This window comes from Lissotriton helveticus, chromosome 5_1, assembly GCF_964261635.1.
Source record: "Lissotriton helveticus chromosome 5_1, aLisHel1.1, whole genome shotgun sequence".
Lineage (NCBI taxonomy): Eukaryota > Metazoa > Chordata > Amphibia > Caudata > Salamandridae > Lissotriton > Lissotriton helveticus.
Genome location: NC_136065.1, coordinates 193360772 through 193384912, shown reverse-complemented (window position 1 = coordinate 193384912; position 24141 = coordinate 193360772). Strand labels below are relative to the sequence as shown.

Below are 24141 nucleotides of genomic sequence, written 5' to 3'. Positions count from 1 at the left end.
AAGTTATAATTGATGTCTGTTTGTTATGAGAAATGTCTCTCTTTTGTGTGTTGTGTATTTTTTCTTTTTGCTTCTGCTCACAGATCATTCATGGATTGTTCTGGGTGATTTTAAGGCTGACAAGACACGTGAGTTTGGTTGGTTAAAAAGGGATGTGTTTTTGCGTAGCCTTTGGGAAGAAATGTTCACGTGTTTTTTAGGTCTCGTGACCTTAAATACGCGCAAGCGCATTGAGGAACGAGAATTCAAGTGCTCAAAATGCTCATGAAACCACCAGCTTTTTGCTGGAGTTTTCATGCAGTTCATGTGAACCACGTGTTCAAACATGAACGCGCATCAGCCTCCCTCCATTTGCCGCACAGCACATCAAAGGGCTTCGCCCAGCGTGCGCTCTGCGGCTTCTCGGCTTCTCCTCCCCTAACTTCCTTGCATTTCTCCTCCCCCTCCCCAGCCAGCTTCCCCCAGGCCGTGTTCCCTCATCCCTCGCACCCCCTCCTCCTTCAGCTTATCACATTATTCAAACTAAAAATACGTCCCCGCTTGTAGCATGCAGGGGCCTAAAGTGATTGCATTAACCAAACTAGTTTTCCTACCCAATTTTTTTTCCCCGACAGATAAAGGTAAGTTGCATTTATATTTTCCATTTAAGGTATGTGCGTTGTATTGTGTATGTCTGTACGTAAACATCTACCAAAATCCCCCAGGATCAGAGTTCACTTACTTTTATTTATGCACTTTGACTGCTGCCCAGATCAGTGATGAGTGCTTGGCAAAGAATAAATAGTAATAATAAAATACATTTTCATGCAGATTTTAATAATGCTAATCAGTAAGTGGCCACATCAAAGGCTCTGTGCCACTTTCACCCACACAGCAACACTTACAGACACGCAACGCCACTCACACCCACGCAAGCCCGCTATCATCCACGCAACACCACACTCACCCACGCAACGCCACTCACCCAAACAACACCACTCACACACGCAACGCAACTCATCCACGCAACCCCACTCATCCACGCAACCCCACTCATCCACGCAACGCCACTCATCCACGCAATGCCACTCACACACGCAACGCCACTCACACACGCAACGCCACTCACACACGCAACGCCACTCACACACGCAACGCCACTCACACACGCAACGCCACTCACACACGCAACACCACTCACACACTCAACGCCACTCACACACTCAACGCCACTCACACACGCAACGCCACTCACACACGCAACACCACTCACACACGCAACACCACTCACACACACAACGCCACTCACACACGCAACGCCACTCACACACGCAACGCCACTCACACACGCAACGCCACTCACACATGCAACGCCACTCACACATGCAACGCCACTCACACATGCAACGCCACTCACACATGCAACACCACTCACACACGCAACACCACTCACACACGCAACGCCACTCACAACTCACACACTCAACGCCACTCACACACACAACGCCACTCACACATGCAACACCACTCACACACGCAACGCCACTCACACACGCAACGCCACTCACACACGCAACGCCACTCACACATGCAACGCCACTCACACACGCAACGCCACTCACCCACGCAACGCAACTCACTCAAAGCCACTCACACACACGCAGTGCCACTTTCACCCACACTGTGCAGTGCACAATAGGTCTCACAGTAGGAAAGTTGGAGCTAATGGTTTTGTAAATGACAAAGCCCTTTATGTTTTTAAAATGAAAACAAAAATAAAAGGCATTGTTATTTGCAATTGTAATAGCTCCAACTTTCCTACTGCGAGACCTATTGGCAACGCCAGTGCTTGATAGATGAGCGTCAGCTTTTTTCTTAGTCTTCAATAAATTCGAAATAAATCAATGTGTGAAATACACTCAGGTTATTTACACTTTGTGGGCGAGCTAGTCATACGCACCAGCTTTAGCTTTACAATAAATTGTGCAAACAAATCCAGTGTCCATATAAAAGCCAAGAGGAACAAGCATTGGCATGGCCAATAGGTCGTGCATTTGGGACCTTATAAGTATTTAGTTATGCAGCACAATATCCCTGGTGCAACAACATCAACTGTTGCGTTGCTAAACACTTATAAGGTCCCAGACACGAGACCTATTGGCTATGCTAATGCTTGTTTTTTTAATGTTTGTGTATTTGGTCCTATTTGGTCCTATCATGAATTGTTCCTGCGGGTCTTGTGTGTCAGAAGAGACATAGTGGGTTGTATTTGACAGCCAAATGTCCACTAAATTGTGATTTGCTGTCAAAAGGAGGGTGAGGATTTTAAACCTGACAAATTAAGAAGGCCTCAATAGTGGGTTTTGGGCTGCAGGTTCACAGTGCATAAAGTACAGGACTTGAAGTGGGTGCGTCACCGCTCATTTACATATGTTATTGTCTTGTCTATATTTTTTGTGCTTGATATACAGCAAGTATATCTGATGGCTTGACATGTGCGTTTTGTGCGTTTTTTTTGCATGTTTTTTGTTTTATGTTGCTGCTTTTAATACTATTACAAGTTTACCTGCGTTGTGAAGGGATATACATGACGATGTGTATCCTGCAAACAGTTGGGTAGATTTGCTTTGACACTAAATTTCACAGAAAAACAGACAACACTTCATCAGTGTATGTCAAATTTGGCTTTAATGGTATTTGAAGGAAAATAAAAAAGAGATATACAGAATCAAAGTGTGTCACATGCTGTTAGTCACGTACTGCCCCTCCCCTTAAGGAACAGGCAGCCCTAAACTTATGTATTCTGAATTGGACGTAAGGATAAATTATAGATCTGTGACTTTTGTGCATGGTGACCTAATTTTTATATTACATTAGTCAGTTTTGTTCTGCTTCCTAAATAGTGTATGGCCTTGTATCATAAAGGAAACAAGGTTTAATTTGTTTTCCCTGAAAAAGGAACTGGAACATTAGCTGAGATTACCGTATAGGGTGTAGCGGCCAGCGGTAGGATTTAATTTTGTGTACTATTTTTGTGTATCACCCATACTCTTGGTATTGTGTCACAAACTTGACTATCACCTGAGTAATTTCTTGTTCTTCCTATAGATTTTTCTTTTGACATTTCTCCCCTGATTGATGTCACATTGTGCCTAGTAATTGGGGATTTTAGCTGTGCCCTAATCCCATTTTCCCTTTTCCATATTCCTTTCTCCAGTTAGCCTTCTTTTATTATTATTATTGTATTAGGTTCACACTTCCAGATTGCAGTAATGTACCAGAGACCTCCTATATTATGTATACTTCCCTTTTGTATGACTAGACTGTTTTTTAAGAATTTTCTTTAGGCCTAACTCTATGTTTTTTCAGTCTAACCGTCATGGTAGTGATGGACTGGTTAACTGACTCAATGCTATTATAAGACAAGTTTCCACATTTTGATCATTAGCCTGTGTATTGCATAGTGCACTTGATGCACAGTTATTAAAAGGGAGGTATCTACATGTCCCTGATAATCTGTATCATGTGATTTCTCTTTTGAGATGTTCTAGATAAGGAATTTAGGAACACCTAGACTTAATCAATGAGAGAAAAAAAATGTGTTTACCCCATTAGACGATGTCACTATGTGTGAGGACATCCATTTAGATAAAATTCTCATATAGTTATCTACCCTAAGTTGGTAGAGGATATGCTCTCACATGGAAACCCAATTGAAGAAATTAGAGGCACTGTTTTGCTTATTGCCTTTGTCTTTGTATTCTATGAGAATGACAGTGTGTTCTAGACCAGAATTGTCTCATGGCATATGGCCACTCCCTCGCAGATTGCAGGCCACCTGCTTGCAATCCTCTTGTTAAAAACAAACTGTTTTTGTACTAAATTGAAAGAAAATAACAAATGTGTCCCATTTCCTACGTCACTAGGTTCTGCGGGATTAAGTCATAATAACCTGCGGACCTTTGATGAAAAGCTAATTCCCATCAGTGTCAGCTACAGTCCCAGCACCCAGAAAGCAGTAAGGCTGGACAAGCAATCGCCAGCGCGCAATCAATGGTACCTCCAAAGCATCGAACTTGCTTCATCAGACGGCTTTGGACATCACAGAACCAGAATTTCAGTGCAAAAGAGCGAAAGAGAAGGATTCCAGTTATTTTAAGTTTTTAGTTTTTAGTTTCTCACCTGTCATGTGCTGGTAACCTCTGACAGTAGGCAATCCATTGAGCCCCTTGGCCTGAGTTTGGCCACACCACCCCCCCTTTTCTTTGCTGGTTAACTGACTCAATGCAGTGCACCAGAGGATCCAGGATTGGAAAAAGGCACTACATTGTGGTACCTATTATTAAATGAAAGAGCAGCCCGAGCATCCTCTGACACTGAAAAGCGAGTGTTGGAGTCTGAAAGTGTTGCTGAGTATGAAAGCCTGTTGCTCTTTCCTGATTAATAGTACTTGGGTCTGCATGAGATGATCTGTGCCCATGATCAATGGAGCGCACACTATCTCTAATGCCTGCCGCAGAGGAGAGATATTGGTGCCCTGCCTTGAGACATTGAGACTGTCAAATAAGCTGCGAGTGTTTGCCAGGAGGGCACTCCAACGGATACTGGAAAGGACCATTTTCATGAAAGGCCTGAACGAAGAGGCCCATGCGTAAGAAAACAACAGAAAAGGATTTGATGAACAATAGAAGCCTGCCGGAAAGGCTTGGACGGACTCTGGGTATTTCCCGTGCGATTACATAAAATGGGTGTTAAGAGACTGATTTTTGCTGTTTTGCTGGCATTGTTTTAAAGTAGTATTCTGTTTAGTAAAAGCAGAATAAAGTCCATTCCCTGTGGAAGAGTATCCCTTTTCACCTCAGAGCATTGATGAGGATCACCACTGTTTCACCTGAACATATAATAAGTTACTGAAATGCATAGGAGCCATAAAAAAAATGTTACTAGATAATTTTAGGATTTGCTTTCTGCTTAGAGTTGTGAAAAATTATAATTTTGTTTGTAATAGTGGTCATTACTTTCTCCTGTTTTCCATATGTTCTTAATAACATGTTTTCTCGTATTTTTAAGCATGACGTTGTCTTTTGTGGTTTGGATCGTTTTCACTACCCAATTGACTTCTGCACCCACCTCCCAACCTATGTCTTTTCCTACTACTACTTCTTTGCATTCTTTTCATATCTTACCTGAACACGAGCAGATTAGAAGGTCGGAATTTGTGAATAATTCTTTTGTACAAAAAGAGTGGGTCCGAGTTCTGGTATCTCTATTACCAAGACTAGAAAAGATCTCCCTGGGCCCACGTGGGGGTAATTTGACTTCCATTCTTGACATCAGGGAATGTAAATGGATGCAGAAATTTAAGACCGTATCTGGAGGGCTGAATGAATTAGATGCCAACTATGCACAAATGGCCGGTCTCAATCCTGAATAGTCTGCGTATTCTGTGGTCTGCTGAACAATAACACGTCTTATGTTATCCTTTTGAACTGTTTCCATACGATGAGCATCATCACCCCATGAAGTGGGAAATGCATATGTATACGTGTAATTTTAATTCATGATACCTCACAGCTATTTACTTCTGTTCCAACACTCTTTAAAGGTATTTTGAAATGACTTTATCCTTCCTAAAGTGGGCAATGCACATGTATATAAGAATTGCATCACCTTGCAATCTCACTTTCATTTGTTCAAACTTGTCTTGGGTACTATCTTATAAAGTGGTTTCTACTATATGTGTTTATGATTTACGACGCTGAATTCTTTTTGTCCAACCAAATCACACACATTAGGCACACGCCCCCCAAGTCATAGACCCGACCTCCATAACGTATGCACTTTACAGGCACTCCCCGAGTCGCCACTCCGGCCCTTTCGAGTACTCCACGCTGATTGGTCAGCCGCTGACGAGCCCCTTTCCATACAAGCATTGAGCGGCTGCACCGCGAGCTTCTGCAGATGCAACGCGGCAGCATGAAGGACTGACGGCAGCGGCCCCTTCTCCCCATGAAATCACTAACGCAAAGGTAGGGGTGGGTTCACGTTGTTGAACGAGGCTTGTAACTTGTTGCCTTGCGGCGCTCGCATCACTCGGATCGCCGCATTCATTCCTTCCATGATTCCACACGTCTTTGGTCATCTTAACACGGTGGCTTTAACTTTCAATCTAGAACGCCAGCACAGTTTCTAAATGGCGTTTTCTGTTTGATTTTTCAGAGAGACGTTTTCTGCACTATTGAGAGATCCTATTTGTTTTCACCTGACAAGGCGATATGTATACCTCACTCAGGAACACCGTCTAAGTAAGTCCCTTTGTCTTTCCTTGTCCTTATACGGGCCTTAGCCTCACGCAGCCCACTTAGTATTTCTTTCAAATTATGTATTTCAGAAATCATAGGAGCACACTAAGGCCCATGACCAGACGGAATAGCGACTAACCGTCTTTTAATGTATGTACAACTCGTCTTTCCTTGTTAACTTCCCAGACCCATCACCACTGCAATTTAATCTTAGCCCCAGCATTATCGTTATTTTTCAGGCTCTCTATTTCACCTTCCTGAAGAAGACCCCAACATGAGGCGTGAATAACCCTTTAGCGTAACCGGGGGTCGAAACGTAGAACTACGCCAATCCAACACACCATAGGATTAAAATGAGGAATTAATTTGTGCCTATGTGTGATGCATTTTGGGAACTTTTTTCATTTATTTGATTGTAAAGGCGTTTTTGATTTTAACGCGATTTTCTGAAAAGTCACAGCACCTTTACCCTGTCCCTCACAATCTCCACACACCCTTTTCCCCTCCTCACAGAGAGCACCATGTATGTAATGATTATACAATTACATTGAGAAACTCTGTTGCATATGATTGATAATATTGCAAAACAATGAAAGAATAACCTTGCAGAAATAAATGCTATTGAAGGTTTTAAATATCACTTTGTTGTTCTCAAAATTTAATCGCAATCATTGAAGAGTTTGTGGTGTATGTCTGTCCAAAAACAAATTTAAATAAGTCTTGGTAATAGAGATACCAGAACTCGGACCCATTCTTTTTGTACTGCTTCATGGATCCAGGGTCCCGAGTATATAGGGGCCTACCCCTTTACTACTCTAATTCTTTTGTACAGCTTCTGCATCAACACCAGTTGGTAGTGAACACCACTAATTGTTGGGTGTGTGGCCTTATGCCACATACTACAGATAGAGGTATTCCCTATTTGGTTCTGTCATTTAGTTACAATGGGTCTGTAGGGGCATATCAGACGATGTTTATTTATGCCAACGAAGTCTATCCCTTGCGTTCCATGAAAGATAACTCGAGTAATAATGCCTTAGTGAAGGGAATAACGGATAATATTGATATCGATTCAGATACAGACTGAGTGATTGCCTATGTAAGGGAAAAAGGAGGGTCTGAGGTTCTGTGAATTCTGAACCCATGGGTTCCATTTTGTGTATGGCAGCCATTTTGTGGTTGCCCTCACATAGGCCATGATTGTGGCTGAACCAGTCTTTTAAGGACATGTAGACCTTAGCTTGAGTTCATGCTGACTCCTGTTTGACCTGATTGAACTGACCCTGTTGCCTGAAGCTGACCTTGTTAAACCAGTTCCTGCCCTTTAGCTGATCAAGATTGAGGATCAAAGCACAGGACATTGCAGAGTTTGGTATGCACACACACACCCCTTATCCTGCTTTCAGTTCCTTCTTTTATGGTCTGTTTATGATATGGGTTGTGGTCCTTTTATTATGGGTTTGTCCGGCTTGTCTAAAGAAGAATGTTGGGTTTGTTCAATGATTGATTATGGGCCGGACAACTGTAAAATGGGTTTGTCGTTTGGCAGACCTTGCATGTCCATGTTAGGCATTTTTTGCATGCTTGCAAAAGCTAGGACTGCCCCTTACTTGTATGCTGAAGTTTGTAACCCTAAACATATAAAAGGCCTCTGTTTTCTGTATTCCTCAGCCTACCTCATTCAGTTGCTACGGCTTCTGTGTGACGTGGCCTCACTTATTAAATTTAATAAAGATGTCTTTTCATATTTTCAGATTCTGTGCCAAGTTCTTTTTTATTAGTAAGTATTCCCTGAGAATGAAGATTTGAGTTCTTCAAGAGTCTATTGGGAATATAGGAACTACACTACATGGCGCCCAACGTTTGGTAAGGCGATAATTTAACGCTAGATACTAAAGTAACTCAGTCGTGCTTTTCATACAGACCCTTTTTCTCCCGTAAAAACTCCAAAAGACATCTGGAGTGGGTGAAAGGATAATATCTGCCGAAACTGAGTAGGACGAAAAATCCTATGTATCAGTTTTTGGTTTGTTCAACGTTGAAGGATATAGTGTTCCAAAATATTGTGCACCTAATCTTTGTTTCCTTGAAACTTGTTTTGCAAACTCTCAGCCGACTAAAATGGCGGATAGTGATACCGAATTGGAGAGAGCTGCAGCAGCAGCTCAAGCGGTCTTAGATGACGCTAATATCATAGAAAATGATACGGATGCTATACTGCTCCCGGTAAATGTAAGGAAAAGTATAACTTACAAATTAATAACCAATGGAGTATCAGCAAGAGGTGGCAGAGTAATCTTTGTCATAGAGGCACATGAATATCGGCAGACAGAGGTATTCTATTCATGGATTCAGTTTCCAGCAGCTAATGCGGGAACACGTGAGTTCCACTACTACAAAGCAGAGGAACCTCCAGCGGAATACGTTCCTTTCGAGGACATTGAAATTCCATTAACTTACCAAGAGCATCAGCTCTGGTTTAAAGGCGCCCTACAACATCAAAATCACATTACCAGGCTCGGTCCACTAGGTAAACCAGGAGCAACATGGCCGGTACTAGCCAGCTATACACCACATCCAGACATTGAAAGGATGTCAGATGCAGAATTGTTAGCTCAGCTAAAACAGTTAATTAAAATAAATAGACAATTGGTTCAATATGTCATGCGGACATTAACAGTCCAACCAGCTGTAAGAATTCCACAGCACACCCCTCACCAGGGGAACACAAACAAAATCACACCACAGACTATACATTCAGTAATTGGTAAACTACCAGCAAAATGAGAACAAATTCCGTTCTGGTTAGCCCAAAAAATTACTCAAATAGAGGAAGTATTTCCTGATAGTACGCCTCATGAGAAACACAGGATTTTGACAATCTGTTTACCTATGGGGATGGATTGCACCACACGTAGAGGATTGTGACACTTGGGGCACAGTCTTTGCTTCAATATACACTAAAACACATGGTGTTCCGTCCATGGCGGTAATTCCAGACATTCTAAGAAAGATTCAAAATGGATACGGTCCAGAACCGGCTTTAAATCTAGGTATGAAATTACTGGAAGATTTCAAACAGGTCCCGGCTATACTATTAGCCAACATTAGAGGTGAAGCAGCATCAGTGGCAATCCGCCAGAAACTAAAAGAAACAGATATTACTGAGCAACCATATGAGCTTGCCAGAATAATTAAAAAATCCTATGAAAAACTAGGTAGAGATAGTTTGGGTGGGAAACCACTAAAACCACAACTAACAGAGAATCCTGAAAGAACTTTTATTAAAAATAATCTCACTACTCCTAAAAAGAAGTGGGAGAACACTAAACAAACGCTTCCTAGAGAGAAGGATTCCCAGTCCAGAGGAAGATCTCCCCAATGAGGAGGTAGGTCTCCCGCACGGGAGCCCTCTGAAAAGAGGTACAACCTCAGAAATAGGGATACTTTATGAAAACCTGATAGATATCAAGATAATGATACACGTTCCTCTCGTACCTTGCAGACTTCACCGCAGAAATCAGAAAGAGGAGGACGGTCAGAACAGAAAGAAGAACTCGTGAAGTCCAAAGACGAACAGCGCGTTCCAAAAAATAAGAACACTCAATTCACCAAGAAGAAGGTAGCAAGTGTAAAGATCAGACATGCCGAGGATTCTGAGGACACAACTCAAGAATGGGGAATGGGCTCAGACAATGCTAGACAGCGCAGCAGAAGTAACCATAGTTCACAAGATCCTGAGGGATCATCTGGAGACAGTGCACTTGAATTAATGCATTCAAGTTGAAACTGCCAATACCAGGGTTAGTGTACCCCACAAGTTATATGAAGTAACACTCCGGATGGACGGGGACATAACTAGAAAAATAAAAGCTCTCTTTTGGGACAAGCTTTCCAAGGGTTATGGCATACTTCTGGCTGATATAGACTGGCCACCTGCAGTTGTTAGGGAGTGCCCACACGGCGAAGAGATAATTATGCCAGCCTTCTCAAATCACATTCCAATTCATAAAAAATATACCTATGCCAGGAAATGGGCAGTAGCTCAGGCTCCAGCATTATATAAAAATCACGTAGGATGGGATGAGGACTCTCCTCACCACAAAATCCAGTTAAAAAATCAACCTACTGCTCAAAGACAGTATCCAGTCAAGCAAGAAGCTAAAAAACAAGTCAGGGAGATCTTGGATCAACTTGAATATTATGGGGTAATTGAAACATGCACCTCATCTATGAACAATCCTTTGTTTCCTGTCTCCAAGCCAGACAATTCATATTGTCTAGTTTTGGATTACAGACACCTAAACTCTTGTTGTAAAACGTTTGCAGTACAAAATGCACATAGTGCAGCACTGATGAATAACATTGTGCGCAAAAAATATAAAACCACATTAGACATTTCAAATGGGTTTTTCTGTCAAAACATTGCACCAGAAAGTAGGCACTTGACCGCTTTCTCAATCTTGGGGACAAAGCGACAATTTTGCCGTCTCCCCCAGGGATTCAAGAATAGTCCAGGGTTATTTTCAGCCAGAGTAACAGAAATACTACAAATGTATGATGATGAGGCATTATCTTATGTCGATGACATGTATCTTACAGACGATGATTTGGACGTGCACTTGAAAAGAGTGAACACCATAATACGTGGGTTCGCTTCTGAAGGGTACAAATTCAATTTTAAGAAATCATGAATTGCCCACCTCAACGTCCTGTTCTTATGATACGAGTTGTCAAGTGAAGGCAAAAGCCTGGCAGCAAACTTTCTTGAGAAATGTGTGCTGCTCCAAACTCCAAAGACGCTGAAAAACTTACAGATAATTCTAGGTTTCCTGAATTTTGGAAGAACTTATGTTCTGAATTACGCAGAAAGGGTTAAACCTCTCTACGAACTAATCAAACCTGATTTCAAACCAACAAATTGGACTCAGAAACATACAGAAATTTTACGTTCAGTACAAACAGACATGTTAGCAAAAACACAATTGGATACACGCAACAATGCACGCAATCTCGTGATCTGTGTCATCCCAGGGAAATGCGGGTTCACATACCTGACCTTTAATGAAGGTGAAAAGGTATCAATTGCATTCAAATCCCACTTGTACACACAAGCTGAAATGAAATTCACTTCAACAGAAAACATTCTGACAGTGGTTCAAACTGCAGTAGCAAAAGAGAGAGCTCTCGTGCAGGGTAAACGCATAATGATCGTTACACCTGTACCTGCCTTAGAGGCAGTGACGAAAGCGAGCATTCTAAATGCTAAAGCTTTACATCCGAGATGGATACAATGGGTTAACTCTCTTGCTGACACAGACGTTGAATACATTTTTGACCCCTACTTGAAGACACAAGAATTCCTACAATACGAATACGAATGTCCTCTGCCGACCGAAATTCTGCCTCTAGAACATTACAGATGTATAATCTATACAGACGGATCAGCACAACCCGCAATTGGGGGTAAACAAACCTATAGTGCTGCGTGCGAGATCGTTAAAGGTCGTTGGCGCGAAGGTAAATTCAGACCTATGGTCACTAAAACTCAATCACTCGGAGACTGTACAGCTCAGCGAGCTGAACTACAGGCTTTCAAGATGGCGCTTGAAAATACCGATCGCTAATTCCCCACACTAATAGTGTGCAATTCTTATTTCTGCGCTGAATCTTTCAACAAACACTTGCAGAACTGGGTTCAAAACGGTTTCATAAATTCAAACGGTAGGACAATTAAGCATAAAACGCTTTGGGAACAAGTAGTTCTTTTGCAGAAAGAACTACAAAAGACTCACATGATTCATACGCTGAGTCATCAACGTGATGGCGTTCACGTTGCAGGGAATTCATTGGCTGATGGAGCCGCGAAGGCAGCTGTGCAATCGGCTCCCATAGCTACAATCACTCGTTCGAAAAGAGTAATAGATGGTGAAACGTTACTAGCAGTGAAAACATCAATGGAAGGCAGCTATGCAGCGTTACCTCTAAACTATCCACTCACAAATACATACATAATTGATGCAAACTCCGTTCCTTTCGCTCAAATCCCTGGAGTGGGGGACAGAGTATTTCCAAACAGGAATCAGAGAGCTGCTTTGGTACACAAAGCACATATGGGAGAGGGTCTGAGACATCAAGGGATCTTGAAATCTCTAATAGAATTGGAAAAGATGTACTGGTGGCCGGGACTGGGAGTTGATGTGTACAATTTCGCAATTTATTGCCCTAACTGCAACAGAAATCGCAGCAGCAAAAGCCACCAGATACCTGACTACAGAGTAGCCAGTCCAGTTCAGATACCATTGTTAGACAGCATTAGACTATCTACACGCAAACGTTATATTGAAAGGATGCGGTCCCACAACTACTAGGACAAGATTTATTTGGATATGGCCCCAGTGCTCGGCTGACGCCAGAACTGTTATAAAGGATTTGCGTGTCTTTATCGGCACATACGCAATTGGCACGCTACATTCTGACCAGGGTCCTGCGTTTAGCTCTCGAGCTTACAAGGAGGCCATGGCTAGCTTGGGCGTTGCATTGCGGTATTCTAGTCCCTTCCATCCTGAGGGTAATGCGGTAGTGGAAAGAAAAAAACATGACATAAAGCAATCTATAACAGCTAAGGTATTAGGTTCGGGTGATGGGTGGGTCAAACATCTAATAAGTGTCCAACGTAGCCTTAACAATCTGCCAAGAAATTCTCTGGGTGGAGTCACTCCGTATGAACTAATGTTTGGTAATAGAATGATAATCGAAGACCTTGATTGTCAGACTTCAGTGGTGGAACAAAAACCCTTTGATTTCAACGATCGTTTGACTGTTTTACAGGACTTAAATGAAACAAGAAGAAGTCTGAGTAATACAATACAGAAGCAAACGCCCCTTGAAGATAAACCATCTGTCCCAGCAAGGCCTGTCTGGATTCCAAAGTTTGGGGATCTAGTCAGAGAGAAGATCGCGGTGAAGAAGGAATTTGGGCCTTCTTACAGAAAAGCAGTACCTGTCTTGGCAATCCAAGGAACAAGATCAGTAGTACTACCGCCCCTTGCTGGTAAAAGGGAGAACAGGGTTGTATCCATCGACCTGGTCAAACCACAACATGTGGCCGATAATAAGTAGTAGGCCCAGTGGACTCCCGAGAAGTAGCAGACGACCGAATCTTGCTACAATCCAAGAGGTTCAAACTGAAAGACTTATCACTTTTGATAAACCTCCAGTACGAAAAGAAGGACTATGCAGCAATGCCATGGAACTTGTACCTCTGGAAACCCAAATAACAGTTCGTCACGACACGCCTGTCTACAATGATGTGACATCTGACTATACAAATATGGCGAAACGAGAAACAGCTCCAGTGATTTTAAGTAATCCTGATGCAATCCCAACAATTGACAGAACTGCTTCTGGCTACTTTATCAACTTCGATAACTTTTCTGAGGATCCCAGTGAACTTGAGGATAAGCCAGCAAAGACAAACTTCAAGGAAAAAGTAACAGAACTCTTTCATCTACTGGAAAAAACATATCTGGTTTCACCATGGATTGAATTTTGGATTGGATTAGGTGTATTTTTCCTCCTGCTCTGGCTCGTACTAGTGTTAAGCTTGGGAAGGATGATTGAGGGAAAATATAGTACTATGGACACAGCAAGTAAGAAAATCAACTTGGTCCTGAAACCTTACAAATCATCTCATGGTGAAAAAAGAGGCCTGTCAGCAGTGAACATCACAGCCGTTCCTATACCTGGGGCTATAGCATGGGAAAAAACGGATTATGACATCTATGGTCGGTGGAATTATTGAAGATTTCACATCAGTTTAAGGTTTCTTTGAGTGACTTTGTCGCACCCAGTAAATTTTCTGATGATTGGGACTTTAAGACTGTTAACAATATGATGAAAGATTTAGAAATGTCAGCTAAATTTACAGAACATGACTACTTAGAAGGGTCATCAGAGTATGAACAAATTATTGTTTTAATCATTATGGTCACCATTATTTGCATAAAGCTGCAAGCCCTAGAAATGTGTTTCATTACAATCAATGGGAACATTGTCCTACTCTGCCGAAAGGCAGCTATAAAACATTTCAAGAACATTTTTCGTACTTCTCAGGGTTTAATGTTACCAATTCAGAAACGTTTTATTTCAAAAATATAAATAAGACAGGTATGAAAACAATGCTGACCAATACTAAACAAATTTATTCTGCAAACTTTTATGCTCAGCTGTCTACATTAGGTTTTGACTTTTGGAAAGACAACATTGAGACAAAAACTGTCTGGGGCACGAAAGACTGGCAGGTGCAAGGTTTAGAAGCCTGCATTATACCAGAACAAATAATGTTTTTAAATGACACTGTTCAACAGACGTCTTGTCTTGGCCTGGTTAAGATTAAAGAGTTAAACAAACCGTCTATACCTAAACCCACAAGTGACATTAATAGCACTTCAGATGAGGAGGTAGACATACTATATATCATTAAACAAAACAGAACTAATCCTGATTGGAAAAAATGGTTAATCTGGCCCACAGACACAAATAACTGTCAAGATAGATTCCTGAACAAAACACAGGGGTTCAAAATGAATAGGCCAGATCCAACATATTCCCAGAGACAACATCCAGGGATAGTGACAACTTATAATGTGTGGGGAAGCTGTGCCTTGAGTGGCTTCAGAAATCTACACTTCCAAAAATTAAACAACACTTATCTTTACTTAAAGAAAGCAATGATTCGCGAGATTTCCTAATGGGGCCTCCCAAATCACGGCAAAAACGTTTCATATACGCCGGAATATATGCGGCATACAACGAAATATGGAAAGTGACGCAAATGGAAACTGCAGAAAGAATACGAGAAATTGATCGTATATATTTAGAAAAAAGCCTCTCTGTAGTGGACAATGGGTTAACGACTCTGTCCTCCAGAATTTATTCTTTGGACAGCATTGTGTCATCTGCCATTGACATCATAGAACAAGACTTGTTAATGTTACAACATGGCCAGTCTCAATTACGTTCTATCATGCTGCTAGGCTGGACGTTGCAAAATCTGCGTTCAGGCTATGTGCCATGGCATCTAATCAATACCACGTAATTGTTTGCTGTATTTAACCTTACAGATAAACAAATCTCTTTGGCACAAAGAGGAGCAGACTATACGGTGCTGAGAATTGAAAAACTCGAAAGATTACAATTAACAGTTTCTGAGAAGCCTGTCATTGAATGGATAATTCATGGCACCATTACGATACCAGTGACGTCCATCCTGTTTCAGTATTGTCTGGAGCATATACCAGTGGGCCTGTATGGAAGGTTGGGTAAAGAATACATTAAGTTGACCTGGGTTTTACCATACATACACAAATGTTGGAATGGGGACATGAAGTATTCCTTAGTGGTAAGAATTGTAAAAACTCACTGATTGGTACACTTTTGTGCCAGGGTATTAATTTGCACGGAGCCTGCAAAGGTTCTGCAAATAACCTCTCATGCCACCTGCACGGTTCTCCCTCCACAGCGATAGTACCGATTTTCAGGCAGCTTTCCAATGGCAGCTACGTTATGCTCAATGATCACAGCTGTTGTGGCATGTTGCCAGGAAAAAGTTATCTCGTAACTGTGTCATCCACGGTCACTTGTATGCAAGTATTGTATCCAAAAAGCGAGACAGGAAGGGAGACGGCTTTATGGCTTTCACTGAATATCTCTTCTATACGAATTGATACTTTAAGCAGAAGGAAATGCATTCTTTTACAAAAAATGTGCCACTGACCTCGTCTAGAGAAACATATGATCTGCAAGTAGCAAGGTCTTCTGCAAAGATACATGCATTATTATCAACAAACTGCCCAGTACATTTCGCAGAAATGTTAAGTCAAATCTTAAACATGTCTGATACCAGCGCCATCGCACATGTATTTAAGATGATTTTTTCTGGACTGTTAACACCATTTGAAGCAGTCCTCGGCATTTTTCCAAATTTCGTGCACTCTGTGTTCGGCGGCCTGCCTCTCATCTTGGGACTAGTAGCAGGAATTCTATTTTTATTCCTTCTGCTCCGATATGGCAAGTCCGGCCACCAACAACACTCAGACTACCACGGAAGAATGCCTCCTTGCCATGAGGTATTGTGAGAGAATTTCGCAGATTCTTGGCTTGGCTCGTTTAAGAGATCTGAACACAACCTGGTTTCTATCGTTCGGACCAATCTGGCAAGGTTGCATCTTACCTGTTCTTCGATGCCTGCTTTGCGGACAGGAATGCATGTTGACATTTGTCTTACACTTCCATCAGTACTGCCATAGGATGTTGACGCTTTGCTAGGTCCTGTAACGGCTCATGCATCGCGTTGCCCCAAACGGCTGCCTATTCTGATGACGGCATTCATTGAGGTCTCACCGGCAAGTCTAACTGAAGGTAAGATACGAGAAACTACAGGCGTACAGGTACCATCTACTACGGACATTGCTAATGCATCAAACGCTGACGGCGATGCTCCACACTTCTGCACTTTTGATCTGCTAACTGAAGTGGTTCCACTTTCACCTACAATGGTGAATAGTTTCTTTGCCAGCCTGGATGATCTGGTGCTTTCTCCTGACACTCCTGAGAATAACTTTTGATTATTTCACACAGCGTTCTCTGAACTCTGAAATTCGGCCTTCATTTTTCAAAGCAATCTAATACTAATTTGAACTTTTTCCAAAATAGAACTTTTGGCACAGATGAATGTGCTTAAAGTAGAACTATTCTTAGAGAACAAGATTTCGTGTTTGAACTTCCTAAATGACAATATTTTGGCTTCGACCTCGAAAACAAACACAGTTAAAAACTTATGCTATGGGACAGATTTCAGGTATCAATTGATGAATGTACTTTCGTTTTATTTAATAAGAGAATATATGCTCATGATTTATGCTTGATTTCAGATGACGCCTATAACTTTTGCCTACAGTATATACTCATTTCATGTGAACAAGCCTATTCAAATGCATTTTTGTATATTGGGGTGGGATTGTGAACACTTTGCTTTAGATATGTTCAATGCTTAGGTATTATTAAACTTAATAATCATGGAGTGGGTGTTATGTGGGAATCTAGGACCCTAGTGAAATGTTCCCGATTCATGCCCATATATAGGTATAATTCACCCAATCCTTATATAGGCATAGGAATCATTACCTTATTTAGTCTATGCCTGTGCAGCCCAAATACGGCATGGCTACTTCCACTAAACTCCGAGAATCCACAACGTTTTCTTGGAAAAACCAGCCTTCAGCAGTCAGGGACTTCCCCCTGCTTGAATACTAATTTATCCAAGAACTCCTGGAGTTTTCAAGGAACTGAGGCACTAGTGACGATATTATGTCCAATCTTACGTCAAACTCGGCACCTTTAAAGTATAAATATGCCTACATTTGCCCAGTCAAACACACGGTCGTTCCGGAGCAGATCGACGAACTACTTGCCCGACGCCCTGCTGCTGCAAGTGCCGAAGGAAGCCGACCCTCCAACTGACGCACTGAGAAGACGCTGTCTTTTCTCTTGCCGAGAAATCCAGCTCCGGTGTTTCCAGGCTACCCTTGCGGGTTGCTGGGAGATCGAGTCCTGAGAGAGAGATACTAGACCTCTATCATTCTGAAACCAAGGTACAGAGCTGATTAGACCCTTAGAGAATTCTTGGAACAGATTCTTGGCGGAAAATTACTAACTTAAGCTACACCACACTTACTCCTCCCTCGTACTAGACTTAGGTTAGGTACACCGGGGTAGGCGTATTTTAGAAGCACCAGTTGAGTACTTTTTCACTGTATGTATTTTATGCATTTTATGTATTCTATGTTTATGGCTTAGAACCCATATCATGCTCTTTACAGTACTATTTTATAATACTATTCGTATTATATGCGTTGTACTTCTTAACTAGCATTTCAATTGTAGCAGTGCATTTCTTATGCTTAAGAAATAAGACTGTTCAATAAAATACTTTTATTGAAAACACCCGTCTCTCTATTTCTAAGCAACTCTGGTGAAACGAAGCATGCACATCTGACTGAGTGAAATAGCCGTCTATTGTTTCCGCGACTCTAGAGATACGTTTCATTCTGGGGAAACAAAGTTGTCATGTTATATGGTTGTCAGAGACTAATCCCTTCTTTTACTTTCGAGAAAGTTTCTAGTGACCTCTGAGCTAGCTGGCACTCACAATTAAGTCTAATATATTCGGCAGAGACCTAGTCGACTTAAGTCCTACGTCTAAGCTGCAGGATATATTATTCCAATGCGCAGAGCCTATTGGGAATATAGGGACTACACTACAGCAGGTCTTATCAATCCTGAAGGCATAGTGCTTGGTTTTGTCCTGTTAGAGGGTGCCCAAGCATGAGTAGGACCCCTCTTCAGCTTTCGGAATCTATTCTCTGATGCTGTTCTGTGATGCAGCCAGACCATATACTCTTAAGTGCATTATAACCTTGCGGTAAATTCTAACTTTGGAATGGCTGCTTGGAAACATGTCGTGTTTGGTGTCAAACACTTTGGAATCCTACCCCCCCCCCCTCCCCCCCCCCCACCAGTCCTGGCGGCGGGGGTAGAATTCCACCCTTCCAGAGGGATAAGACATGTACACACTTACTTAACCTGTAATGGTATAAAAAATCCCTGGCATCACAAAATGGATGCCACAGACACGGGTCTGACCTCCTGCTGCTGGACCAAACTCCGGCAGGGGATGCCTGGACAATAGGTTTCCTGTCACAGGGAGGTGTAACCACCTCCCAGACAGGTTTTAGTGTATTGGGGCTGAGTGGGTGCATTCATAGAAGGCCTTCATAGAATGCTTTTCAGAGAGTGCTGGGGGCACACTTGGTGTCCCTGTGGATACCCCAGTTCAAACCGCCAGCGGCGCTCTGTCAATTTTTAGCTTCATTCTTTCACTGCCAGGTGTAAGTCAAGAGGTAAAACGCTATCTAGATCACAGCCAATTATAATAGCAAACTACAGAACTTTTTAACTGCGCCGTACCTATTTTAGATTTAGCCGCATTGTTTATTCAGCCAGCTGCCTGAAGACCCTGGTCCGTCACGGCTTGTGCCCATTGTACGGAGGGTCGCCAAGGCAACAACACAACTTCCGGTCTAACGGCCGCAAGTTGCAGTTAGCGCTCTAGTTTTCACCCTCAATTATCCCCTTCTTAAAGCAGGGCAGGGCGCGGACGCGCGCAGCTGCGCTCTGTAAATTGTTAGCTTTGTTCTTTCACTGCCAGGTGTAAGTCAAGAGGTAAAACGCTATCTAGATAACAGCCAATTATCATAGCAAACTACAGACGTTTTTAAACTGCGCCGTACCTATTTTAGATTTAGCCGCATTGTTTATTCTGCCAGCTGCCTGAAGACCCTGGTCCGTCACGGCTTGTTCCGATTGTACGGAGGGTCGCCAAGGCAACAACAAAACTTCTGGTCTAAAGGCCGGAAGTTGCAGTTAGCGCTCTAGTCTTCACCGTCAATTATCCCCTACTTAAAGCAGGGCAGGGCATGGACGCGCGCAGCGGCGCTCTGTCAATCCTTACCTACGTTCTTTCACTACCAGGTGCAAGTCAAGAGGTAAAACGCTATCTAGATCACAGCCAATTATAATACCAAACTGCAGAACTTTATAACTTTTTAACTGCGCCGTACCTATTTTAGATTTAGCCATATTGTTTATTCAGCCAGCTGCCTGAAGACCCTGGTTCGTCACGGCTTGTGCCGATTGTACGGAGGGTCGCCAAGGCAACAACACAACTTCCGGAAAAAACAGCAGGAAGTTGCAGTTAGCGCTCCAGTCTTCACTCTCAATTATCCCCTACTTAAAGCAGGGCAGGGCGCGGACGTGCGCAGCTGCGTGCTGGTGGCACGCCAAAGGCAAGCCGTCTGCGCACGTCCGCACCTGACCGACGCTAGACGCCAGGACCCTTGCTCTGTTCCCTCCTACCTTCAAACGACATCCTGCCTAAGGCAGCTCTACGGATAAGAGGTATCATGGCATTCTTAAAATATTTAAGCATTGAGCTAAAAGATTTAAATAAACCTCACATAGGAGCCTCGGATATATTAGCAGCAGAAATACATAGAAATCAAGATATATCTTGTTTAACCGGACCCACTAATCTAAATAAAGTCCCAACACCCCTTGTCCTTAACCAATCCAGTATCTCCAAACAACTTAGCGCTATCTATTTCAATGTGCGCTCTATCCCAAAAGATATGGAGTCTCATAGATCAGGCAGCCCCGGACATCTGTTTTGTCACGGAAACCTGGCTGCACGAACACGCCTCCCCAGATGTGCACACTGCCTTTCCTCCTTAGTACAAAATAATCAGAATGAACGGGAAAGGGACAAGAGGAGGAGGTCTATTAATAGCCTCCACTGAGGATGTGAATATCACTGCTGTAGAAACCATAATCTCAGGCCACATAGAACTATGTATCTTTAAGATAGAAGGCATATCCAGTGGTACCTGGAGAGGGGCTTTAATATATCGCCTTCCTAGCCCCAAAAGTGACTTCTCCGACAAATTATTAGAGACCGTAGCGCCGCATGTATTGGCCTCTGATAACTTTCTCGTAATCGGAGATTTTAACTACCATGCTGAGACACTATCAAACTTAGACATTGACAAGCTGATTACCAACATGAATACTCTTAGACTTGTCCAGCTGGTCACTGGCGTTACCCACAATGCTGGTCATACACTTGACCTTCTTTTTAATAACTTCCCAGGAATCACAATTGAACCCCCAGCCCCACTACTATGGTCAGACCACCATCTAATAAAATGTGTTATTTCAACCAATATGACCAAAAACGACCACAAAAATGAATTAATACTGCGAAAGTCATGGCGCAAAGTCACTCCATCTCTTTTCTCAAAACATTTTTGCCTCAACCACCCAGGCTAAGATGTTAGTGTAAACCAATTGGCATTTGACTTTGATAAAGCCATCTCGGCCGCGCTGGACAAAATTGCCCCCCTCACCCCGGTTAAAATCAAGCCCAGGACCGCCCCCTGGTTCACTGAACAATTTCAGACAACAAAGCTCTTGTGTAGAACCGCGGATCAAAAGTGGCGAAAAAGCAAAAACATGGCCAACCGTGAAACATATAAAAAAATCCATCCCGGTTATATGACCGACATCACACAGGCAAACAAATGATTTCTCTTAAATCGGATAAATCAGGCAGACAATTCCTGCAAGGAACTCTATCAAATTTTGAAAGAATTTATGACCCCGATCAATCAGACATCAATCCCCAATTCTCAAGACTGGACCGATTCTCTTTCCAAATTTTTTGAAGATAAGATCACAACAATCCATCACTCTTTCCCACTACAACACAATAACACCCACTCTGAAGATGTGCCTAGTATGTCTTCTGATCCCCATCATACTCTAGACAAATTTGTTAAATGCGACATTAAGTCAGTCACTACTGTCATGCAAAAGAAAAAATCAGGTTCTCCCACAGACCCAGTACCTCCAAAATTTCTCCCACTCTTGCACCGGTACTATTAGAAGGTTTAACAGGTTTATTTAAATCACTCTCGGAGGCCGTTTTTCCTAAAATGTGGAAAGCAGCTAGGTCAGACCTATCTTAAAAAAAAACACAGCCGACTCAAAACTGCTCCTAAACTACCGCCCTATTTCTCTGCTTCCCTATTTCGGGAAAATGTTGGCATCTCTCATAAACCAACTGCTTGTTGATCATCTTGAGAGCCATGGACTGCTAGATCCCTCACAGTCCGGCTTTAGGGCGGCACACAGTACAGAGACAGCATTGGTCGAGGTAACAGACAACATCAGGCTGGCTTTGGACAAACACCTATCTGCCATTCTTGTCCTGCTCGACTTATCCGCCGCCTTTGACACCATCTCCCGTAGCATTTTAGAACATCGGCTCTGGGAGATTGGTGTCAGGGAGAACTCTCTCAAGTTGTTCAAGAGCTTCCTAACCGACCGAGTAACAACAGTCCAAATGGGTAACATCATCTCATGTGAGAGACCGGTCGAGATGGGAGTGCCACGGGGCTCTATTTTGAGCCTGACTCTTTTCAACCTGCATATGGCGCCGCTGGCCAAGGTGATCAGATCTTACGGGTTTCCTATGCGGATGACACCCAGATTCTGATCACTCTTGGCCCAGACCCTGCAGAAACAAAGCAGCAATTCCAAAAATGCATGTCCCACATTGACAGGTGGATGAGTTCCAACCACCTCCAACTGAACTGAGGCAAGTCAGAGATCATGCTTTTCGGTAAGGCTCAGGAGCAATGGTCCCACGACTGGTGGCCACCTAACCTTGGCCCTTGTCCAATCTCCAAACCAATGGTACGAAACTTAGGTTTTTACATGGACAACCAATTGTCCATGAAAAGCCAGATCAACCACATCATCGGCACTTGTTTCGGAGTGATGCACAACCTATGAAAGATCTTCAAATGGATTCCTATTGAGGCTAGGAAACCATTAGTCCAGGGACTAATAATAAATCGGATGGACTACGGGAATGCCCTACTGTTCTCAATAAACAAAAACCTTTTAAATAGATTTCAAATTTTGCAGAACACTGCGGCTAGGTTGGTCTTAAATCTTCCGCCCAGATCTTCCTCCGCTCTTTGTTTAAGATCCCTGCATTGGCTCCCAGTGAGAAAACAAATTCTCTTCAAGATCCTTTGTCTGACACTCAAGCATATGTATGGCAAAGGCCGGAGATACTGGTCCAAAAAAACATGTTGGTACCAGCCTTGTAGGGTGCTCAGATCCAGCAACAAATCATTGCTCACTCCTCTTAGAATTTGTACCGCCAGAAAAGGAGGCAGATCTTTCTCCTTTCTCGCCCGACATCATGGAACAAAATTCCTTCAAACTTATGTACTATCCCTGATGATAACTGCTTTCGAAAGAAGCTGAAGTTGTGGCTATTTGACAACTAATTTAGCATCTCCATTCAGAGCTGTCTGCAAGCGCCATGAGACTCCTTGAGTGATGTGTGCGCTATACAAATGTCCCTGATTTCATTTGACTTGAAACCGGTTGCTGGGGCACTCAGCCCCTGCTCTGGCGCAAAACTGGACAAAGGGAAAGGGGTGTAACTACGCCCTCCCTCGGTCCTCCCATAGGTGGGACCCTAGAGTAAGTCCAACCCCTAAACTTAGTAAAAGTATAGGAACCCAGTCCTTAGGACTTTAGATTACACCTGGACGGCACTCTGCAACATATATACTGGAACTTCGATATTCTATTTTGACTAGAAGACGGAAGAATCTCCCTTGGGGTCAAGGAGGGACTCTCCTGTTCAAACAGGCACCAAAGAAGCATCTTGCCATTCTGCATTTCCAGCATCTCCCTTGGAAATACAGATCCCGATGGATTTGCGACTCAGGACATGGACTTCCAGACTTCTCAGAGGCCGACACGAGATCCCAGCAAAGCTGAGACCCGCAGCCCTCATGAGTGACGCGGAACTGGAACTCCTGGACACCATGCACATTTGAAAGTGCATAAACTTATCAAGCTTTCCCGAGGTTGTGCATTGGGCTACTTGTAGTCCAAGCCAGGAGCACTATTTGCACTAATGATTGTGGACCTACACTCCACAAGTGTTCCCTCGGTCCGCTTCTAGCGTTTAAGCTTGAGGCTCCTTTGCAATCCCTGGTCCGTCGACTGGTGGATCCCCACGAAGGTAACTCTTCTGTTCCTTGGGATTTCCAGGTTGCTCCAGACGTGCCCTGACTCCCCTCTAAAGGATGAGTCCCTCAGACCTTGCTGGTATGCACCGAAGCCAATCTTTGCTTTCTGCATGGGTTGCTGTTGC

General features: G+C 42.9%; 1 protein-coding gene across 1 annotated transcript in view; it reads left to right on the top strand.

Moving 5' to 3' along the window:
• PAPPA (pappalysin 1) overlaps positions 1-24141 on the top strand; it is a 1283063-nt gene that overhangs the window by 444930 nt on the left and 813992 nt on the right. Inside the window, exon 5 of the mRNA XM_078641985.1 lies at positions 84-128. Within this exon, the coding sequence (XP_078498111.1) occupies positions 84-128 (45 nt within the window). The remainder of the gene's footprint in view (positions 1-83; positions 129-24141) is intronic.